A 23,841-nucleotide genomic window follows, 5' to 3' on the forward strand; every position below is an offset into this window, starting at 1 on the left:
AGAAAGTGACTGTAAAAGGAGTGCCACAGCTTGTTACCTGGAGCCTAGAGTCCTGAAACAGTGAATTTCTCTCTTTGGTTTGGGACAGGGTTTCACCTAGAGCCTATACACTAATGAGCTAGTCTGCATGCCTGGCACAGGGGTCAAAAGCACTTCAAGGGTTACCTTCTTAAATCTCAAAGGAGGTGGCTGCAGAGGTGATTCAGTGGTTAAGAGCACTTGCTGCTCATTCAGAGGACCTGAGTTTGGTTCCCAGCACCCACATCAGGCAGATCACAACTCACTGTAGCTCCAGTGAATCCAGTACCTTTTTCTGGCCTCCTAGGCCACCTGCACACATGTGGCATACACTCACACAGACACACATAGACAGATAAAAATTTAAAGCAATAAAAGTCATTGTTAGTTTCTCAAAACTTTGTTTTATAAAAGTCACATTTATTTTAAAAACATACAGATTTGAATTACAATTCCTTGGCACCATGATCATATCTTTGTGGGAGTGCTGGCTAGGGGTAAGTAAGGGAATGACAGCAGCTTGGGAATGGTTTGTAATGAATGGGGTATCCTAAACTGAGATTGTGTGATTTTGTTTGGTGGTAGTGCTGTGGATTGAGAACCCAGGGCTTTACCATCCACAGTAAACAAACATTTTACCACTGAGCTATAGCCTCATCCTAGACAGTGGGGATCAAGTTAATGCTGCCCCAGAAAAGGCCCATGTTTGTGACAGAAAGCACATAATAAAATATTTGGAGTTTTTTCATTTATGCTCACTTTCAACAGTCATAAAAATGTTATTAGTCTATCCCCATCAATACAAAATGCTTCAAGAATATAATTTTTCGTTTCTGAGCCAGGTTTTCACTGTTTCATATATCTGGAGCTCTAGGGATGAACCAGGGTGGCCTTGAACTTGTGGCCTTCCTGCCTTACCATCTTAATTCTGTTTTAAGGCCATTTCTGTCAGTACTCAACAAATGACATCGGCGGGGAGGAGGGAGTGTAGCTCAGTTGGTAGAATACCTGGCCAACCTGCACAAAGCCAGGGGTTCTATCCCCAGCACCACATAAAACAGCACACAGTTGTAATCTCAGCAGCTGGGAGGTATGGAGGTCAGAGAATCAGTTCAAGGTCATCTGCTACACACCAAGTTAGAGGCCAACTTAGGTTACATGAGTCCCTGTTTCCAAAATGGGACGCCTCAAAATCTGACAGATCTAATTTAAGTTGGCCCCAGAAGCTGGTGAAAATACTGATGTTGTCATTTTGACAATTTATAAAATTTACTGAAATACAACAGATGAAAAGATCCTGAAGAATTAGGATCAGGAAAGTGCCCAATCACTAAACTGTCTTTAGGAATGTAAAAATCTGTGGAGAGCTTATAGATTTAAAAGTGCAAGACCAGAAATTAATACATTTAAGATCCTGAATGGTCATGGTTTAAGTAACTTAAATGTTTTTCTGCTGGAAAAAAAGAAACTACTATCTGCCTAAGTCCACAGCATAAAGGTACTTGATACATGGGGTGAAATTCTACTGTGGATAGGTGTAAACACTGGAATGTAATGCTAGAAGTTTCCTAAGAGAATTGGGGGCAGGGGGACTTAATTATGTCACTGCATAGGCAGAGTTTTAAATGCTCTTTTTTTGTTGTTATTGTTTCAGTATTTTGAGACAGGGTTTCTCTCTGTAGTTTTGGTGCCTGTCCTAGAGCTTGCTCTGTAGACCAGGCTGGCCTCAAACTCACAGAGATCTGCCTGGCTCTGCCTCCAGAATGCTGGGATTAAAAACGTGCACCACCACCGACTGGCTAAATGCTCTTATTTTTAATGCTTAGAATCTTTAAAAGCTTGTGGGGTCTTTGGGGTCCAACCCTTTACAAAAAGTAGCATCTGTGACGAGGATGGTGGTTATATATAACATTCCTTAAAGAGTAGAAGGGAAAGCTGGTCCTTTAATCCACTATATGAAAGGTGTAGGCAAGCAAAAAAAAGAAAGGTATGGGGGGAAAAAACTATTGGCCTTTTCCATTGTAGACGAGGGGAAAAGAACAAATAAATACAATTAAGTTAGAACCTTACCAGACAATGAAGACTATACAGGCCTCATATGGAGGCACACACCTATGACCCCAGCACTTCAAAGCTGAGGCAAGGAAGTCCATGAGTTCATGGTCAAAAATGGACAACTTTTGTTTCAACAAAGGATGTTCAATTGGCATATCACAAAATGAGTGCATTTCCAGTCTTCCTCTGAGAATTGTGAAGCTTTAAAGTGCGTTAAGAGAATTACAGGCACCATCGGTGCCAACTTGACAGTTCAGAAACAAGCTGTGGCCTTGTTCTCAAGAAGGCCTCTAGAAGATAAGGCAAATGTGCATTATTAGCTCTGCTATCTGGCCTTTCCTTAAGGGTTACATGACTGTTCCAAGTAGTGATAAAACATGCTATCTTAAAATCTGAGTAAGTGCAGAAACTGAATACTAACTATACAACTTAGAATCCTGGGTGTTAGCTGGAGGAGAGGCACAGTGCTGACTGGACACTCGGTCCTCACACTCACGGCAGGTGCTTCTGTGCACGAAGATAGAGTTCTAGTGTCACGGCACATTAGAGGAGCATCTCTGAATGAGTATTGCATGACAGGAATCACAGACTCGCACTGGCTTTGGTGAAGAAGGCAAAGGCAGCTCGTTGTCAGAGCAGGCATTACAGAAAATTTCCCCGCAGTTTCTACAGTGGTGCTATTAAATGGAAAAATTGGGAAGGAAAAAAAAAAAAAACTTGAGTTAGAAGCCATTTTTGTTGCCAAAATGTTTGGACTCACTTTCACCCCTCTTACCTTTCTTTTGGAGAGTGAAAATTCCTTCTCACAAAGCTTACAGTGTGTTGCCTCTTTGTCTTTCAGCCAGACCAGTCCCTAATAGGAAAAAGATGAATGTTCCTGTTCAAATCAGTTAACACTTGCACTTAGCTTAAAAGCACGAAACAGAAAAGGCAGAATTCCTATGATTTATCATTTTTCAGGGGGCCACTTCTGTTCAAAATCAAGGAACTCAAGAAAGAAGGTACCAGGTTCAGGCAACAGCTCTCAGAGAAAGGTCAGAGGAACTTAGAAATGTCAGGACAGAGGGGCCAAGGCCAGATGTGGGCAGGGGGCCAGACTTCCAAGACAAAGTAATGAGCCACCTAACTTTTTCAGGGGACATTTGATAGAGGTGCTGTGTTGTCATCAAAGAATGTTAAATGAAGTGACAGGCAGTTGACATCAGGAGAAATAATAGGGTGTGGTGACGACTGCCTTTAATCCCGGCACTTAAGAGGCAAGAGGATTCCTGAGTTTGAGGCCAGCCAGGGTTACAGTGAGATCCTGTCTAGGAAAAAAGCTTTCTGAGGACACTTAAGGAAAAGATGTCCCACCACATCCATAGCAAGGTGAGAAAACACACTACAGCATGGCTTGGTAGTACAGGGTTCGCCTGGCATGTGCTGTCCCTTCAGGTCCATTGCCAGTACTACAAAAAGGGAGGCCGTAGGAATTGCACATTGTTTTGAACACAGCTAGATGCCAGAGGGAATAGCTGCAAGAACTGGAAGCAGCTCCCTTTTGGAGCAGGAGCTAAGGTGGGTTAAAGGCAAGAGAGCAAACATTTTTGTTATTTGGAATCTTTTTAGAATGGGGGCTGGGGCAATGGCATTAAGAGTGCTGCTGTTCTTCCAGAGAACCCAAGTTCAATTCCCAGCATCCACGTGGCTCACAATCTTCTGTAACCCCAGTTCTGAGAGAGCCAACACATTTTAGTCTCTCTCTTTTTTTTAAAAACTGGTTCAGAGTGCTGGCTGGCATTATATAACCTAGGCTCCAGGACTTTTTGAATAACTATTTTCATGTAACACTTGGATTAAAAAATTAAAGGGTAATTTGGAATAGAAAATCATCACAGACACTGAAGTGCTGACTTGATAATACCATGTCATAGGAGGATTCTTTCAGACACACCCAAAGTAACACACATTCTAGCCTTGTCAAAGCAACTTGTATGCATCAGAAGCCTATTCTAGAAGGGTAAATTTAGAGTCATCAAGGATATGTCATCTAAAGTTTTTCATCCAGATTTTTTCATCCAGATCATTAATCCATCCTTTAGTGGGCACTAAGTAATGCATTTCCACCTTTTAAAATATTTCAGTAAGAACAGAGATGGTAGTCTTCATCCCAGTCCTCTGGAGGCAGAGGAAGGCAGAGCTCTCTGTGAGTTCGAGGCCAGTCTGGTCTACAGAGCAAGTTCCAGGGCAGCCAGGGCTGTTAACAGAGAGAAACCATGTCTCAAAAAAGCAAAAGAAAAATGAAGAAAGAATAGCACCACCCACACTCCCATTCAGTGCTGCCACCTCTGTACTCTGGGATTTATTTGTATGCACCCTTCTGGCGCTGGGACCAGACCAAGGTCTTCCCCACACCCCCGTCTCCAAACAGTTGAGCTTTCCTGACTTGAGCCTTCAGCGGTACTGACAAACCTTTTTTTTTTTTTTTTTTTTTTTTTTTTTTTTCGAGTTTTTCGAGACAGGGTTTCTCTGTGTGGCTTTGCGCCTTTCCTGGTACTCGCTTTGGAGACCAGGCTGGCCTCGAACTCACAGAGATCCGCCTGCCTCTGCCTCCCGAGTGCTGGGATTAAAGGCGTTCGCCACCACCGCCCGGCCTGACAAACCTTTTTACTCACCTGTAATGCTTGGTTGGCTTCTTTTATGTCGTCTATTTTAAGTTTGGATCTAAAAACATTACAAAGAGGTCCAAATTTTAGAATGTATGTAAATACAGAACACCTGATATTTCATTGGAAAGGTGTTGACTTTTTCATTGCATATCATTTTAGATTGTAACAATCTCTGGCTAAGGGGATATTTTGTATTTTCCTATTTTTCTTCTAAAAACAAAAATCAGTGAGACTTCCACAACTTGATTTTGGTTTTTGTTGAGATAGTCTCACAGTCTACAACTAGATTTCTCAAAAACTTCACCGTGTGAGAGAAAGGGTCTCTGGAAGTGCATGCACAGAGCCTCTGGTTAGATCTCGGTGCCATATAAACCTGGGTGTGGTGGCAGAAATCTGTAATCCCAGCACTTGGGAAGTTACACAGCAGAAGATCAAAGTTCAAGGTCAAACTGTCGTTGAACTTTAAACATGTTTTAATTTTCTCACCGGAGAAATGGTTTATTATATTTGAAGTGGCTGGCCATAGTGGCATACAGTACTTGGCAGACTGAGTCACTTGAGTCCAGGAATTCACCACCAGCCTAGACAATATAGCAGTATTCTTTCTCAGAATGAGGAGGGGAAAGAACACAATCCTAAAATAAAACTGAAATGATGATATTCTCACATCTCCCCTCTCCTTCCATTTCTCTCTTTAAAATATATGAATGTGTTGCTTGCATGTATGTTTGTGTACCATGTGAATGCCTGATGCCCAAAGTTCAGAAAGGCATCAGATCCCCAGCAACTGGAGTTAGAGGTGGTTGTGAGCCACTGTGTGGGTGCTGGGAATTTAACCTAGGTCTTCTGCAAGAGCAACAAGTACGCTTAGCCACTGAGCCATCTCTCCAGCTCCTATTTCTTTGTTTTTTAAAGGCATGATCTCAAGGCTGGTCCCTCTGTATGTAGCTGAGGATGACCTTGAATTCCTGATCTTCCAAGTGCTGAGATTACAGCCACTTTCCTAGTTCTTATAGAATCCCAATAACATTTTACTACAAGATCACATTGTGTCATGGTGAGATTTGACCCCTAAAGGCATGAAAACTACCTCTAATTCACACAAAACTGGCTCTGTCTCAAAATAGTCTGATAGCTCTGGACATTTTCAAAATTCAACTCATGTTCTGACAAAATTAAGCTTCTGGATTCTTTTATCACTGAAGAATTAAACAATAGTCTTCGCCTTCACCTGCTGGAACCCTTTAGAACCAAGGTCTACTAAAATGCACAGAACTACTCGATCCCTTTAAGGACTCTAGTCTTTTTAGTGTCCCCACACTTGAGCCTCTCTGCACAGCTGATGTGGTACACTCATGTCTTCCATGAATCTGTGGACTTGTAGCTGAAGGAAGAAGAGAGGAATTACTCGCAGAGTTTGCTGCCAAGTTCTTGCAGAGCCTGTTCTTGTTCATGGTATATTTTTTTCAACTGCTGATTTTCATCCTGGAGGTTAAGAAACTCCTTCAATAAAAAACAGAAACATAACTTTAAAAAACCAAGAAACTCCATATATATTGCATATATATCATTAATTAGGAAGGTATAAATATCTTTGAGCTTTGTTCTTGGGAGGCTGAGGCATGACCTTGTCCTGATCCTGCTTCCATTTCCAAGTGTTGGGATTACAGGAATATTCCATCATGCTTTAATGAGGAATTCTCAAGTCTCCCCTTCCCCTCAATTTCGCTCTTTTTAAAAAAGATGTGTGTGAATGTATGTATGAATGTATGTATGTATGTGTATGTATATGTGCATGCCTGATACTCAGAGGTCAGAAGAGGGCATCGGATCCCCTGTAACTGGAGTTTAGAGATGGTTGTGAGCACCATGTGAATGCTGGGATTGTAGCCTCGGCCTCCTGATCCTCCTGCCTCAGCCTACTCAGGGCTGCAATAACAGGTGCACACCACACCCAACTTAATCTTTTTATAAGAAACAATGTATCTGAAGCCTTTTCCTAGCTGTTTATATATCAACTATTACCCACACAACCTCTTTATTCATAGTTCTAAGATGACTAAGTGCATCCTGTTTTCTCATACATGTAAATTGTGTAAAGTATCTTGTTTTAAAAGATGTGTGTGTTTGTATGCAGGTGTATGTGGAGGTTGGAAGATAACCCTGGTTGTACTTAGGACTGCCTACCACCTTCCTTGAGATAGGCAGGGTCTTTCAGTGACCTGGAGTTCATGAATTAGGTTAGACTGGCCGGCCAGTGAGTCCCAGGGATGCCTCCAGAGCTGGGAATACAAGTCCTCCAAGCATTTTACTGACAGCCCCCAAATCCTTTACATAAGCTCACAGGCTGGGAACAGGGGCTCAGGTCTTAATCCCAGTACTCTAGAGACTGAGACAGAATTGCCATGGGTTCAAGGCCAGCTTTTGCTACATACCAAGAGTTCAGGGACAGTCTGGGCTATCTCCAACAACAGAGTTAACATTTGTCAAGATATAAAATTAAAGTTTTACCACTATTTACTTTTTTGAGACTAATGATTTGTTGGGTCTCATTTCTAAGATGAGCTAGGACATCTTTCTCCTTTTGAAGATCTTCTTGCAGAGTCTGCCTCCATTCCTTCTCAATCTTCAAATCCGTTTCCAGCTGCACCCTTGAATGGCAAACAGAAGCGCAGTGTGCAGTTGGTCATTCTTGAGATAGGGTCTCGTGTAGCCAAGACTAGCCTTTAAAACCAAATGCTCCTGCCTCCACCTCCTAAGTGCCAGGGTTACAACTGTCTTCTACCATGCCTGGCCCTCTTATTTTTACTGATTTCTTTAAAGGCTTATTTTTTAATTACAGGTGTTGAGCCACCTGGTATGGATGCTGAAGCCCCTCTGCAAGACATGTACATGCTCTTAGCCACCAAGCCATTTCTCCAGTCCCTTTTGTTTTATTTATTTATTTTCTCATATATCCCAGGCTAGCCACAAAATTGCCATGTAGCCAAAAGTGACCTTTAATTTCTGATCCCTCTGCCTTCACCTATATAACCAACGTGGGCTATGGAGCAAGACCCTGTTTCAAAAAAAGGTTCAAGATAGCTTGTCAAATATGATTCTATTTTAAAAATAAAATTAGGGAGAGATAGCTGAGCAGTTAAGAGCACTGGCTGTTCTTCCAGAGGACTGGGGTTCAACTCTTAGCATCCATATGGCAGCTCACTACTGTCTATAACTCCAAGATCTGAACCCTCACACACACAGACTTACATGCAGACAAGATATCAATGTACATAAAATAAAAATAAATTATTAAAAATAAAATTAGGTCAGGCATGGTGGCACACATCTTTCATTCTAGCACTTGGGAGGCAAATCGATCTGAGTTCAAGGACAGCCAGAGCTGTGTTTCTTGAGACTCTGTCTTAGTGGGTCACGCCTTTCGCTGCCAAGCCTGACAACCTGAATTGGACTCCACAGTCCTGCACGGTGAGAAGAAAACTAACCCCACAAGTTGGCCTCTGACTTCCACAGACACACTCTGGTACATGCACGCTAACAGACTAAATAAGTAAATGTAATTTCAATTTTACAATAAAACTTAAACCACGTATTGCCTATATATTTATATGTACAAAGAAAAGTCTTGTTTTGTCCTTATTTTGTGGTGCTGAGGACGGAATGTAAGGTGCTTTATGCAAACTAAACAGCACATATTCCACCAGTGAGTCACACTGAAGAACAGTTACAGAGTTTAATAGTTTTTTCTAGAACATGGAAAGCCCCCTGGAGGGGCTTCAGTCCTTACTCTACAAGCACCGCTAATGTTCCTCCCCAGGAACCATGCACTATTTTTGTTATTAAAAGAAAGTGGGCTGGAGAGATGCCTCAGCAATAAAGAGATACACAAGTGTAAATAAAAATGAAAAAAATTAAATCTTAGAAAGAAAGCAGGAGCCGAGGATGTAGCTCACTGGATAGAGTACTCGTGTAGCATAAACAAACCCTGGGTGTTGATCTAGCATCATATAAGCAAGGTGTGGTGGTACTTACCTTTAGTTCCAGTACTCAGAGGTGGAAGCAGGAAGAAGAGAGGGTCAAAGTCACCCTTGCTTATGTAGGGAGTTTTGTAGGCCAGCCTGGGATACATGAGACATTATCTCCAAAAATAAATAGATAAAATAATAGGAGTAACAATTACATTTTCAGAATGTGGTTTTGGAGCTTGAACCCAGGGTCTCAACAATGTACTCTCCCACTGAACTACATCCCTACCCCAACTTTTACATTTATTTGTTTAGTGTAAGGAGCTGGGACATGTGCAGGACTACCATGTGGGTCCTGGAGGTTGAGCTGAGGCTTGGTGGTAACTGCTTTTACCTACTGGGCCATTACAGACATCCCCCACACACCTTCTCTACTGGCTGGCAGAGACCATGTCAGTACAAGAATTTGATTCCAAGATGAAGAGGAAACACTCACAGCTGCTGCTCCTTCTGTGAGATCTGTCTCTGCAGACTGTCGGATCTGCTCAGACACTCTTGGGCATATTTCTCATCCTCGACCTCAGCTTCCATCTGTGCCTTCTCTGCTTGCTGCAATCTGGTGTAAGTCAAATCAACTTTGGGTAAAACTGAGGCTAGAACTAGGGTGTAAAAGGGTGAAGAAGACAAATAAAAGAAAAATGGGGAAATAGAAACATTTCTAAATGAAAACAAAGTCTGGGGAGAACTCACAAACTCAAACGTGAAAGAGCCACACAATGTCTAGAAATTGTTTTGTGATTTCTTTTTCAGTACAAGATATAATATGCCCAGAAAACTATCTTGAAATTTGCTTTATTTCTTGTTCATAATTAATGCAAAGCAATACAGTTTTTACCGTTGGAGGATAATGATTCCAATCGCAAATATGGCTAGGTATGTTATTGCCTTTTTACAAAACCGTGAGTAGACACGGTCTCTAGTAAGCGCAGGACACACCTGTTGCATGGGATGCTAAGGTGTGTGTGCCGGGAATCAAGTGCACTACAAGGCTAAGAGCAACAGTTCTCGGGAAGAGCGTCTTCCTAGCAGAGCTCTATGCAGTTGCTCCATTATGCAAAGCTGTATATGTATGTGTGTGTGTATATATAGATTAAGATTCAAAAAGATTTAATGCTTGTTGGCATCATTCCCTATGGATATATTTTTTTTTTTAGATTTTTATTTTACATTTATGAATGTTTTACTTGCATGTATGTCTATGCACCACATACATGCCTGGTGTCCACTGAGGTCAGAAGAAAGTGTCAGGTCCTTTGGAACTGGACTTATAGACAGTTGTGAGCCACATCATATAGGTGTTGGGAATTGAACCCAGGTTCTCTATAAGAACATGAGCTCTTAACTGCTGTGACATCTCTCCAGTCCCCTATTTTTTATTCTTTACCTTGAATATTAAAGATTAGTTTAAAATGTTTGTGGTCATTTTTTCCCTTTTTTATTTGTTAAGTCACTGTTTCTCCCTAGGCTTAGCTCCACTCCTTGCCTCCCTTGGACATCAAGATTTCTGAGGTTTATAAGAAAATATTTCCAGGATTCAGTGGACATTAACTCTTCACAAGAAGTCACAAGAGAAATCTTGCACTTTCCCATCTGCCTCAAAAAAACCCCTAAGTAAGGCAATACACATTGCGAGTATAAAAGCCTCCAAGGAGAGGAGAGGAAGTAAGTTCCCTCTAGGTTTACATTGAAATGAAGAGGTTAAGGCGGTAGGGGAGGGCTCAGCTTTCTTCTCTAAGGTATCAGGAAGTAAAGTAAGTGAGGTAGGCCTTGAAGTTGTGCTGTCACAAAAGAGGGCGGGGCAGAAAACTGAGGCGCTGAAGCCCAGGGCAGCAGCCAACCTGGTTCAGAAACTGCTTTGAAAACTTAACTTTAAAAATCAGTAAGGAACCGTTAGGCAGAGTGAGCGTGTGTGTGTGTGTGTGTGTGTGTGTGTGTGTGTGTGTGTGTGTGTGTGTGTGTGTGTGTGTGTGATTATCTGTGCCAACACAGCCTGAAACCAAAGGTTTCTAGTTTCCATCAAAAAGTTGCTAAAAAGAAAACCATTTGAAAATCTTGCCCTCCAAGCAGTCGAAGCACAAGGCTGAGGAGAGCATCTGGGGAGCCCAGTGCCCATGCTGTGTCTCAGAGCAGCCACGAAGGGCTCCTACAGCCCTGTACAACACGAGAGAGCATACGTTCTTTCCATTTAACACATGGGAAGAGGATGGGCTCTGTCTGCACTGAGTGCGTTTCAGAAGGAGATGTCTTTGACCAGCTTGTACTGGTCCTGGGGGTCACTGCCAGCACTTTTCACCAATGACACTGCAATAGTCCTAGTCTGAGTTAACAAATCATTGTCACTTCATAATGGAATGGACAGAAATCAAAGACAAGAAACGGTAATAAAGATGTCCAAATGTAAAAGTGGGGATAAAGAAAACAACAAAAAGAAAGAAGAAAAAAAGAAGAAAGAGGATGTCAATAAAAGAATATTTGTGTCAGTAAAGCATCAATAGTTATGTTTTTCCTAAGTAGATCCAAAGAAAGCAATGGTAGACATGTTGACTCCACATGACAGGGCAATGGATACATTACATTTTCCAACAGTAAAATGAAATGCCAGGATCGAAGAGCTCCATTGACAGAAAACCCTGGCCTGGGGTAGGCTGAGGTCATAGCTCAGAGCAACTACACTGTCTACTCAGGCTGTTTTCAGATAGGAGGTGGCCAATGGTGAAGAATGGGACAGTCCCACAGAGCCTGGCCATTTCTTTTTTCCAGGTCTTTGTTTAGTTTTATGTCACAGATATTGTGCCTTTAAAGTATCTCAAAGAGAGCAACTTTAAATGAATAATCACCCTAATAAAGCAACTTGATTCCACGCAACAACCAAAAAAAGCACAAAATCTGGCTCAGCTTAGACACAGGGCCTAGGTGAGGTCTCCTAACAGCCTTCTATGGCAGGTGTCAGAGGTGAAGAAGGGAATGGGGAAGGAGGAGAACTCGGGAGTATCATACCTTTGCTCCAGCTGCCTCATGGCTGTGGTGATTTTATTGGTCTTTTCTTCTAGTCGGGCAATTATTTCATTTTTTTCTTTCAAGCTGTCTTCAGAGCCCTATTTATAAAAACACAACATTTATGGTGGTTTTGATTTTGAAACTCAAACATTAGGCCAAGTATGGTGGTATATGCCTGGAATCCTAGCAACTCAGAGGTAGGTAGGATTATGGGTTCAATGTCAGCCTCACTACACAGGGCCATCAAGGCCAGCCTGGGCAGCCAGTCCTCAAAAATAACCAAATAGTAAGAATGAGATACAGTGATGCACCAGAGAAGGGTTCAGTGAGAAGATAGACTTACCTGGCCAGCGGAGTTCCACTCAAGCCCACATGGTAGGAGAGCCTACTCCTGAAAGTGTCCTCTGACTTCCATATATGAGCCAAGGCACACACATATTCAATAATAGTAGTAATGCTTTTTTAAAATACAGTAACAAGGGCTGGAGAGATGGCTCAGTGGTAAAGAGCACTGACTGCTTCCAAAGGTTCTGAGTTCAATTCCCAACAACCACATGGTGGCTCACAACTATCCCTAATGAGATCTGGTGCCCTCTTCTGGCCTGCAGGGATACATGCAGATGGAACGCTGTATACATAATAAATAAATAAATCTTTAAAAAAATACAACAACAACAAAAACCCCAACGTGATCATACTTGCATGTTATTGAAAGATAACAGGAGGCAAGCAGTGGTGGCGTACGCCTTTAATTCCAGCACTTTTGGGAGGCAGAGGTAGGGGGATCTTTGTGAGTTCGAGGCCACCCTGACCTACAGAGTGAGTTCCAGGACAGCCAGGGCAACACAGCGAAACCCTGTCTTGAAAAACAAAAACATTTGAGAGGTATGAGAAAGCATTTAGTGCGTAAAGGTATTTGCTGCCAATATGGACAACCTAAGTTGGACCCTTAGGATCCACACAATGAAAGAAGATAACCCACTCCACAAGTTTTATTACAATAAATGTAATAAAAGATTACTGAGGGCCAGACACAGTGGCACAGGCCTTTAATCCTGGCACTCCAGAAGCAAAAACAGGCAGTTCACTGTGAGTTCATGGCTAGCATGGCCTATAAAGTGAGTTCCAGACTAGCCAGGGCTACACAGTGAGATCCCGTCTCAAACAAAAACAAAATATTGAAATTAGAGCCTGAAGAGATGGCTCTGTTTTAAGAGCACTTGTTGCTTTGGCAGAGGGCTTCAGCTTGGTTTCTAGCATCAACGTGGTGGCTTACAGCCATCTGCAACTCGAGTTCCAGAGGATCCCATGCCCTCTTTGGACCTCCAAGGGCACAAAGTTTGTATGTGATACACATTCATTATATGCAAGCAAAACATTCTTAAAATATTTTTCAAAAATGCTGAAATTGAAAAGCCAATTGGAGAAGGGAGAAAGGAAAACAGATTTGAAACTGGAGATACAGCTCGAAGGTGGGTAGGATGCATCGGTATCATGATGAGTCAACAAAGAATTAGGGTTATTTTCTGTGAGTTTGTAAATGAAATCATGTACAAGTTAGTTTTTGCCTACAGTAACAATTGCAAGTAAGCCGAGTCTTATGTTAGAAAAAAAAACAGGGCCAGTGAGATGGCTCAGCAGGTACAGGCACTTGCCACCACATCTGATTTGAGTTTATCTCCAAAAACCTCAGGGTGGAAGGAGAGAACTGGCTCCCACATACTCTCGTCCGACCTTCGCATCTGCACCTTGGCATGAGTGTCTGCTTATAATCGAGCAGGACTGCAAACACTGTCGAGGTGAGACCCTGTGTTGTGGTTCGAATGAGAACATGACCTTCCACAGGTTCAGTGTTTGAACGTTTGGTCCCAATTGGGGGTACCAATTCAGGAGGTTGTGGAATCTTTTTGTTTGTTTTTCAAGACAGGGCTTCTTTGTGTAGCCTTGGCTGTTCTAGAACTAGTTCTGTAGACCAAGCTGGCCTTGAACTGGCAGAGGTTTGCCTGCCTCTGCCTCCTGAATTCTAGGGTTAAAGGTATGTGCCACCATTCTCTGGCTGAGGTTGTGGAAACTTTAGAGGTTGGGCCTCACTGGAAGGAATGAGTCACTGGGATGGGCCTTGAGGTGTACAGCCTAGCTACGCTTCCCGTCCTGTCTGTGAGCAAGCAGCTTCAGTAGGTAGGGCTGCAAGCTACTCCTACCACTGCTTCCCCAGCATAACTGACTGTCCCTCAAACTGTGAGCCAAAATTAATCCTTCCTTAAATTACCTCAATCAGGCAAGCACCCTGTCCCAACAATGAGAAGACAAATAAACCATCTCAAAAGAAAAAAGATCCAGGAATGGTGGTGCACACTTTTAATTCCAGCACTCGGGAAGCAGAGGCAGGTGGATCTCTGTGAGTCTGAAGCCAGCCTGGTCTACATAGTGAGTTCCAGGATGCCCAGGATTACACAGAGAAATCCTGTCTTGGAAAAAGAAAGAAAAGACAAAGGGGCTGGAGAGATGGCACAGAGGTTAAAAGCACCGACTGGTCTTCCAAAGGTCCCGAGTTCAACTCCCAGCACCCACATGGTGGCTCACAACCATCTGTAATGAGATCTGGTGTCTTCTTCTGTGTACTAAACAAACAAACAAATAAATGAAAAGAAAAGACAAAGAATGAAACCGGGGTGGAAATCAATGGCCCGGTGGTAGAGCATTTGTCCAGCATGCAGGAAGCCTGGGCCTTGACTCCTAGCAATACCAAGAATGGAAGAGCACTCTGTACCTGCAGCTTTTGGTACATCTCGATGTTGATTGCTTTGACTTCTTCCAGCTGTTGCCGAAGGCCTATGAGAGTGTCTTGTTTCTCATGAATATCCTTCTCCAGCAACTTCATAGCAAGCTCAATCTCATGCTTCATGCCAACTTGTACTGACAGCTCATTCTCCACATCCTGAAATTTCACAATGTCTTTCGTGAACAGGTTATCAAAATCAGATGTGCAACCATTAACAATACTGCAAACAATGTCCCACTCATCTGCTCCTCTTAAACCTATCACTGAACAATCAACCTGCCTGGTGTGGTGGTTCACATGTGTAGTCCTAGCACTGAAGTGAATGAGACAGGAGGATTGCTTTGAGTTCAAGGTCAGCCTGGGCTACACAGTGAGATTCTACTTCAAAAGAAGGTCTGGGCATGCTGGTATACATACACCTTTGATCCCAGGACTCCTCAGGAGGCAGAGGTAGGAGGATCTCTGAGTTTGAAGCCAGGCTGGTCTACACAGAGTTCCAGGCTAGCCAGAATTACATAGTGAGATCCTGTTTGTCCCATTGTGCTTTCTGTTGCTGTGATAAAACACGAAACCAAAGCAACTCGGGAGGGAAGGGTTTATTTGGCTTACAGGTTACAGTCCATCACAAGTGAAGACAGGAACCCGGAGGTAGAGACCACAGGGCAGTGGTTCTCAACTTGTGGGTCACGACCACCAAGAGACCATCGGAAAACACAGATATTTACACTATGATTCCTAACAGTTATGAAGGAGCAACGAAAATAATTTTATGGTTGTGGGGGTCACAACATGAGGAACTGTCTTGAAGAGTTGCAGCATTAGCAAGGTTGAGAACCACTGCCATAGAGAAATGCTGCTTACTGGCTTGCTCTCTATGGCTTGTTCAGACTACTTTCTTACTTTTATAGCCCAGGGTTACCTGCCTGAAATGGCACTGCCCACACTGGGCTGGACCCTCACATATCAATCATTAATAAAAAAAAAAATGTCCCACAGACTTGTTTACATGTCAATCTGATGGAGGTATTTTTTCAGTTGAGATTCCCTTCCCAGGTGACTCAAGTCCATGTCAAGTTAACAAAAACTAAGCAGCATACTGCTGTGGAACAATGTTTTTGCACACTGAATATTTGTTATTCTCATTGGTTTAATAAAGGGCTAAACTGGCCAATAGCTAGACAGGGAGAGGTTAGGTGGGACTTGCAGACCAAAAAAAAAAGAGTGTGGGCAGAGGTTAAGAGCACTGGCTGTTCTTTTGGAGGTCCTGAGTTCAATTTCCAGCAACCACATGGTGGTTCACAACCATCTGTAATGAGATCTGGCGCCCTCTTCTGGCCTGCAGACAAACATGCAGACAGAACACTATATGCATGATAAATAAAATAAATCTTTTTAAAAATATATGGGGATGAAGAAGGGCGAGGTCGCCAGCCAGATGTTGAGGAAGCAGGAGATGAACATGCCCTGCTGAAAAAAGGTACTGCAACGTGGTAGAGCGTAAATAAGAGATATGGGTTAATTAAAGTTGTAAGAACTAATTAGTAACAAGCCTAAGCTATTGGCTGAGCATTTGTAATTAATAAGTTTCTGTGTGGTTATTTGGGAGCTGGCTGGCGGGACAGAAAAGTCCACCTACAGCACACTATCTCAAAAAAAAAAAAAAAATCTGATTAAGACGTTTGCTGAGGTTAAAGACAAACAGGAAGAGTGCACCGAAAGGCAGGCAAGTGTCCTCTTCTTGGCCATGGCAGTGACTAAGTATCTGCATTATGACTCATTAAGCTACATGTGTGCATTTTTGTGTATGTTCCACTATCTGAAAGCTAACATTTTCAATATGAGGTTGCTAATATTTACATAGTTCACTATGTCCTCTTACATACTGTTTCTGTGATGGTGGTCTGCATTCACACAACCACCACAGACTGGAAGGCTTTAAAAAGACTAAGAGATGTGTTTTTAAAGCTTAAAAAAATTTAAGAACAATTGGGCCTGCAACATGGCTCCATGGGCATCACAGTTAGCATTAGACACGGCTTAGAATCGTGTGTGGGTGTGTCTGTGGGGGGATGTCTTGATAACTTGTAGAAGGTCCCACTGTGGGCAGTACAGTTCTTGAAGCTGTATAAAGTTAGCCCAGCATGAGCCTGAGTGAGCAGGCAAGCTTCAGGCTCCTGCCTTCTGGGCCTGCCCTGACTTCTCCAATGAAGGACTGTGATGAACCCCATCCTCCCCTGTGTGGACTTTAGTGCTTTATCACAGCAACAGAGAGGACTAGAACAGTGGGTAAAGGTGTTTGCCACCGGGCCTGATGACCTGTGGTAGAAGAAACATGTGGTAGGAAAACTGACTCTGGAAAGTTACCCTCTGACCTCCACACATGTGCCATGACGTGTGTGCACACATACAAAATAAATGCAAGAAGAAAAAAAAAAAAGTCAGTGTGTTAAGGCTGTCAGGTTCTGTTCTATGTCCCAGAAGCTAAGGCTGGAACATCTGAATGGTGCTGCTTGAGAGTAAGTTACCCCCACGATTTTGCTAATGTAACTGCAAGGTAAACTACCTGTCGGAGCTGTGACTCGTCTCGAAGCTGCCTTCTTGCATCATTATACATTTCATCTAGACCTTGCCGGGAATGCTTGTATGTCTGAAGCTCAGTTTCCACATCCACTTTGGTAACCTAGGATTAAGAGGTCACATCGTCACACCATGCTGCCATCACACACACCTAGCCTACAGGACTCAGGACCCCAGTCAGCTCTGCGGTCACTGCTCACCTCCAGATGCTGCCGCGTTCTCATTAAGATCAACTCGTTTTCACTACGTAACTGATGGTTTTCTTCTTGGAGCTTAATGATATTATTCTTCGCTATTGCTAACTGCAAAGGGTGAAGCACAAACAAAAAGCCATTCTGAGCATCTTTCTGTAGACATGCTACACGGGTTAGGTCTGTGGCTACAAACCAAAGGAGACCAAACACTAACACCAGTAAGATGAGACTCCCACATTACAGGTGTGCCATTATTACGGGGGGCGTATATCATAAAAAAAAATTACACTGGGCTGGAGAGATGGCTCAGCAGTCAACAAACAGTGCTTCCTGGTCTTGCAGAGGACCTGAGTCCAGGTCCCAGCACCCACATGGCATGCCACCCACAACCATCTGTCACTCCTGTTTCCAGGGATCCAACACCCTCACACAGATATACATACAGGCAAAACACCAGTGCACATAAAATATAAGATGTTAAATCAAGCACACTGTGTAGACTTGTGGAAAAAGGGTTGTGTTGTTTGAAACTGTGTTACATGTTCATGGCGACTCAACAGGACACGCACCCAGTGGATGTGACAGGTGACGGGGTTCCAGGAACTGTGGCCACTCACACAGATAACTCAGCATCAGAGCTCCACACCAGTACCCAGGTGGCTTGGCTCTGAGGCCCGGAATGAAAAGAAGCCTGGGCAAGTGAAGTAGAGGCCATCAGGTCATACAGTTCTGAACACTCTGGGGAAAGAGCTCGAACCTCACTGTGTATGGAAAGCCAAGAAGAGAGAGACAGGGCCATGAGCAGCTCCAGAATGGGCCCAAGTGGGAGTCCAGCCAGCAATATACAGATGGCATTCTTAATTGTTCTTTCGGATTTTTTGTGAGACGGAGTCTCATGTAGGCCAGGCTTGCCCAAATTCATTATGTAGCTGAGGCTTGGCTTGAACTCCCTACCCTGCCTCCTATGTGCTGGGATCACAGGTGTACACCACCATGTTTGGTCTCACAGGTGCATTCTTTTCTTGGGTTTCTCTGTGTAGCCTTGGTTATCCTGGAATTCACTCTGTAGACCGGGCTGGCCTTGAACTCAGATCCCCCTGCTTTTGCCTCCTGAGTGCTGGGATTAAGGCATGAGCCACCAAGCCTGGCTACTGGTGCATTCTTATTTGTTAAGTATTCAATTTATCACGACTCCCTGGTTTGGAAAGAAATCAGAACAATTCTAAAAGAAGAATTTTAATTATCATGGAAAAATAGGGTCACAGTGCTAATAACAGGCTTCTAGCATACATCAGAAAATAGGTTTGATAAACTTAAGAAGAAAAAAAAGTCAAATGTGATGGCCCACACCTTAATCCTAGAATTTAGGAGGCAGAGGCAGATGGATCTCTGTGACCTCGAGGTTAGCCTGGTCTACATAGTGAGACCCTATCTCAAAGAAATAAATAATAATCTCAAAAAGTAACTCTATGGATAGTATTGAAGAGCTGGATTTTTTTTTTAAGACCTATTCATTTGTAGTATATCCCTACTGAGTGTATGGGTGGAGCCTGGAACTGAAGTTAGTTGTGAGGCATCATGTGGGTTGGGAACCGAACCTGGGTCCTTTCTAAAGGCATAAATACTCTTAACTACTGAGTCAATTTTCCAAGCCCAAGGTTCTATCTATTTTTATTTTTAAAGGATGAACTGACTCTTCTGCAAAGGGGCACCCAATGGCCACATTCACAGCGTGGGAAGCCATGGCTGATAGGTTGTACACAGACAGGAGAAGGTGGGAAGCAGGCAACAGGGTTATGCAGCACTGCTTGTGAGGAGCAATACTCTGACTAGCCAGACAACGGCAACTAGAAGTCATTCCATGCCCTACACACAGGCGGTCCCCACTGTAACGGGAATCACACCTTATGAGTTTAGGGATCTGTGTGACTTCTGTCTCTGGGGCCGACTTCTGGTGACTGACTGGAACGAATAACAGTACCTCAGAGTCGAGCATACAACCTTCACCTGCAAACATCCCACCATGATGAAAGCGTGTGCGTGTGTGTGTGTGTATGTGTGTGTGTGTGTGTGTCTGTGTAAGTGTGTGTGTGTGTGTGTGTGTGTGCTCACATGTGTGTTGTGGGGTGGATGCTGACAGCATTCATGCTTAAATAGAAAAGGATCACAAACAACAGAGGACTCAAAAGACGCCCATCCATCGCTGGGCTGGGGACGGTACCTCTTCGATCAGCTTCGTGTTGGACTTTTCTAACGAGTCCACTCTTGAATGGAGGCTGCTGACTGTGCTGCTGCAATTGGCAAAGAGAAAAACTCACTCAGAATCCCACAAGCTCACACGGCAAGGACAGCACACTGACCCAGACTCACGTTCATCGGCCTGTACCCATGACCCAGAACAGATTCCTAGACGGGGACATTTTCATTACCCTGGCCAACTTGATCTGAGCTAAGACAGCAATAAGGACCCCAGCAAAAGAATCAACGTTTCTATATAGTTCCTCTTGGTGCCGGGCTGACTGAGTCCAGGGCCTTGTGCAGGTGAAGAGATACATCAGCAGCCTTTGGGGCTTTTTGTTTTAGTTTTGGCTTTTGTTTTTTGGTGTGTTTTTTTTTTTTTTTTTTTTAAGCGGGGTGGGCAGGTTCCGAGACAGGGTTTCTTTGTGTAGTTTTGGAGCCTGTCCTGGATCTCGCTCTGTAGACCAGACTGGCCTCGAACTCACAGAGATCCGCCTGCCTCTGCCTCCCGAGTGCTGGGATTAAAGGCGTGCGCCACCACCGCCCGGCTGTTTTATTTTTTTTTAAGACATGACCTTGTTTAGCCCAGGCTGGCCTCAAACTGACTTACTAGCAGAACCTCGAACTCATGACCTTCCTTCCTGCTGCTACCTCCCAAGTGCTGGGGTAATTACAGGTGTGTGACACCACACCCAGCTCTCTGTGTATTACTAATTTCTATTGTGCATCTAACCCGTGCCACAAGCGCCCCTCAAAAACGCTTAGAAGGCAAACCTGCAAAGATGCTAACAGAAAGGAAAATGGATTACGCTAAAACCAAAGTTGCCCCTAAGATTCTTGACTATCGGCAGGTGCTCGGAATACTTACTTGAGTTGTCTATTTAGTTCTTCGACGTAATTCTTTTGGTCTAAGATGGCAGCAATTTGAACATTCCTGTGGTGGGAGGAAAGGGGAGCGTAAAATATATCTGAATCATCTGGAAATGGCCGTAAAAATCATGATAAAATGCGGCTTTGCTTTTAAAACAGACTGTCACACAGCAGAAAATCAGGCACTAGGAACCTGAATTACTTATTAATGTATCATTAATACACTTGAAACAGACCCAATTAGATACTAAGCCACCACTGTCACAAAATATAGCCATTAAGGTGTCTCTCAACAAGGACAGATCTGACCAAGACTCCTTACTGGGGACCAAAGTCGACCTCGTTGAAAGGACTTTTCCTTAGCTGCCCTGTAGAGCTTTTAAAGGAAGTGAAAATACAAGCCAGGGCTCCAGGGAGGGAGGAGCAGAAAGCACTCTGTGAACAGACAGCACAAGTTCATTTGCAAATAGCTACTGAAAATCTACAAGCCCTAGCTGGTCGGGGGTGGGGGGTAGCGGAAGCCTTTTATCCCAGCACTAGGTAGGCAGAGGCGGGCAGATCTCTGAGTTGGAGGCCAGCCTGGTCTATGGAGTGAGTTCCAGGACAGCCAGGGCTACACAGAGAAACCCTGTCTCCAAACACACACACACACACACACACACACACACACACACACACACACACACACACACACACACACACACACACCCCACACCCACACACCCACACCCCTACTCTAAAACTGGGGAATCCGGAGGAAAACGTACCTTTCTTTGTCCCCAGTCTCCTCTTCACTCTTTAAATACATTGAGAAATCAATCACTCCAACCTGAAATGAATAAATCGAGTCTTATTGAAAGAGAAGAAGTCCTCCTCAGCAGCATGGTGATGGCGGTCTTGTCAATTTCCGCTGGCCTGAGAGATGACAGTCAGGGGAGCATGCTGTGGGCATGTCCAGGAGGGCGTTTCCAGCGTTGCTGACATCCTGATAGCTCTGACCTACAGCAGTGGCTTATCTCTTCTTTAAATTAAAACCTGAAGACTACAGGGAGACTTTTATTTTGTTTTTTTTTTTTTACTATGTACAATGTTCTGCCTGCATGTACACATGCACGCCAGAAGAGGGCACCAGATCTCATTACAGATGGCTGAGCCACCATGTAGGTGCTGGGAATTGAACTCAGGACCTCTGGAAGAGCAGCCAGTGCTTTTAACCACTGAGCCATCTCTCCACCCACTTAAGCTGTTTCTATCAGGTGTTTGTCTAACCCAACATGCAACTGAATTTTGCTCATTAAGTGTTTAACAGCACTGTTAGATCTTAGAGGCACTGAGATCCAGGAAGAACTGTGTGTAATGAGAACACTGTTTGGATTATCACTCACCTGGGAGTCCAAGTCCTCTCCCTTCACACACAGATTGGCATCAATCACATTCAGGCCGACCAGCAGCCCAACAATCACGGCTCCTTCCTCCTCCATCATTAGCGCATGGTACTCATAGAATTCGCTGGGAACATCAGAACAGAGACCTTCATCACAAACCTAATGCCTAAAGCTTACCCTGAACACCTCACCTCCCTCCCCTTCCTTCCACCTCGTAGACATGGAAACAACCTAAGTTCCTCCAAAGTGCATTCGGAACACTTAACTTGTAAAAAGGCTCAACGTCTCCATAGAAAATTAAAAGGACCAAAGGAAACAGAAGAGAAAGATGTTTCGAAGGAAAAACAAAGAGAAATCAAAAGAAAAGGGGGTATGCTGGGCATGAAAGCTTATGCCTCAAATCCCCAGGACTAAGGAAGCTGAGGCGGGGATTGCTAAGAGTTCAAGGTCAGTCTGAATCAGAGTAAGTTCCAGGACAGCTTGGGCAGGAAGTTAGACCATGGCTTTTTTAAAAAGTTATTTTATGGTGATATTTTATTTGTGCTGAAATGTGATTTTAATTGTATGTTAATAAATAAAGTTGCCTGGAGATCAGAGGTAAAAGCGAGCCATTAAGCAGAAGTCCGGCGGTGGTAGCCCATGCCCTTAATCCAATCAAATGGCAGGCAGAGTCTCTGAGTGGTCAAGGACACAGCCAAGCGTGGTGACCCGAGTCTTTAATCCCAGTACCAACCACAGTGACGAGGAGGTCTGTATAGAGAGGTAGTGACAAGGAAGTCATGTGGTTGGGTTTAGAGCCAATGAGAAGGCAGAACAGAAAGCAATAAAAAGACAAGTCAGACAGGGAGAAGCTCTCTCTCAGGGAAGCGGCAGTGAATGGTAAGCTAAAGGGAGTCCTGGCTCTTCGCTAGTGCTCCAATCTCTTGGGCTTTGAACTCTGTATTTGGCTCTGTGTTTCTTATTTAACAAGACCATTTAGAATTTCGTCTACAATTATTTTGTATGTGTGAGTGTTTACTGGCATGTATCTATGTATGCCACATGAATACAGTGCCCACAGAGGCTGTGAGAAGGCATTAGGGCCCCTAGAACTGGAATCACAGACAGTGTGAGCTGCCGTTGTGGACGTTAGGACCTGAACCCACGTTTTCTAGAAGAGCAAGCCAGTGCTCTTAACTGCTGAGCCATCTCTCCAGCTTGTGGACCCTTGTCTTAGAGTCAGGAGAGAAAGGCAACCTCAGGCCTGGAATGCTGGATTCTCAGGACTCAGTAACTGCTGCTAGTGATTTGATTATGATACTTGTAATTAGAGCTGAAATTTCAGTCCCCAGATTCATTAAGACCTTTGGAATAGCTGGCTGTGGCAGCTCACGCCTTTAATCCCAACACTCAGTATCTCTATGAGTTAGAGAACAGCCTCGTCTACATAGCAAATTCCAAGCCAGTCAGGTTACAGAGTTGTAGCTAGAGTTTTTTTTTTATCTTGCCTGGCCCACGGTTAGGGAAAAATCATTCTCACCCACCAGTCTCACAGCCTCTTAGATCCAACCAAGTAAACACACAAAGACTTATATTGTTTACAAACTGTATGGCCGCAGCAGGCTTTTTGTTATCTAGTTTTTGTATCTTAAATTAACCCATTTTTATTCATCCATACTTTGTCACGTGGCTCGTGGCTTACTGGTATCTTAACATGTTGTTTTTTATCACTGTGGCTGGCAGTGTTTCTCTTAACATCTTCTCATGGTGGTGGCTGGCAGTGTCTCTCTGACTCAGTCTTCCACTTTCCAGAATTCTCCTCTCTCTATATTCCTACCTGGCTACTGGCCAATCAGTGTTTTATTTATTAACCAATCAGAGCAACACATTTAACATACAGAACATCCCACAGCACACAGTGATACCCTGTCACAAACAAACAGATTTACTTTATGTGTTTGAGCATGTTTTGGGGGGGAGGGGCAGGTTTCAAGACAGGGTTTCTCTGTGTATCCCTGGCTGTCCTGGAACTCACTCTGTAGACCAGGCTGGCCTTGAACTCACAGACAT

General features: G+C 43.6%; 1 protein-coding gene across 5 annotated transcripts in view; it reads right to left on the minus strand.

Moving 5' to 3' along the window:
- Rufy2 (RUN and FYVE domain containing 2) overlaps nt 1-23,841 on the minus strand; it is a 37,400-nt gene that overhangs the window by 2,367 nt on the left and 11,192 nt on the right. The window contains exons 5-18 of one of the 5 annotated variants that reach the window (XM_052744836.1): nt 21,793-21,916; nt 21,175-21,236; nt 20,406-20,471; nt 19,521-19,590; nt 17,306-17,407; nt 17,092-17,208; nt 14,517-14,684; nt 11,747-11,844; nt 9,186-9,305; nt 7,243-7,372; nt 6,130-6,224; nt 4,728-4,776; nt 2,849-2,926; nt 166-2,750 (exon numbers count right to left, since the gene is read on the minus strand). In XM_052744836.1, the coding sequence (XP_052600796.1) occupies nt 2,607-2,750; nt 2,849-2,926; nt 4,728-4,776; nt 6,130-6,224; nt 7,243-7,372; nt 9,186-9,305; nt 11,747-11,844; nt 14,517-14,684; nt 17,092-17,208; nt 17,306-17,407; nt 19,521-19,590; nt 20,406-20,471; nt 21,175-21,236; nt 21,793-21,916 (1,423 nt within the window). In that variant the 3' untranslated portion in view covers nt 166-2,606. Of the gene's footprint in view, nt 1-165; nt 2,751-2,848; nt 4,525-4,715; nt 4,777-6,129; nt 6,225-7,242; nt 7,373-9,185; nt 9,349-9,525; nt 11,089-11,746; nt 11,845-14,516; nt 14,685-17,091; nt 17,209-17,305; nt 17,408-19,520; nt 19,591-20,405; nt 20,472-21,174; nt 21,237-21,792; nt 21,917-23,841 lie in introns of those variants that run through there. The other 4 variants (XM_052744837.1, XM_052744838.1, XM_052744840.1 and 1 more) reach the window with 4 other exon arrangements.

The sequence above is a fragment of the Peromyscus californicus genome, unplaced genomic scaffold, assembly GCF_007827085.1.
Source record: "Peromyscus californicus insignis strain IS unplaced genomic scaffold, ASM782708v3 Scaffold_19__1_contigs__length_69161282, whole genome shotgun sequence".
In the NCBI taxonomy this organism is placed as follows: Eukaryota; Metazoa; Chordata; class Mammalia; order Rodentia; family Cricetidae; genus Peromyscus; species Peromyscus californicus.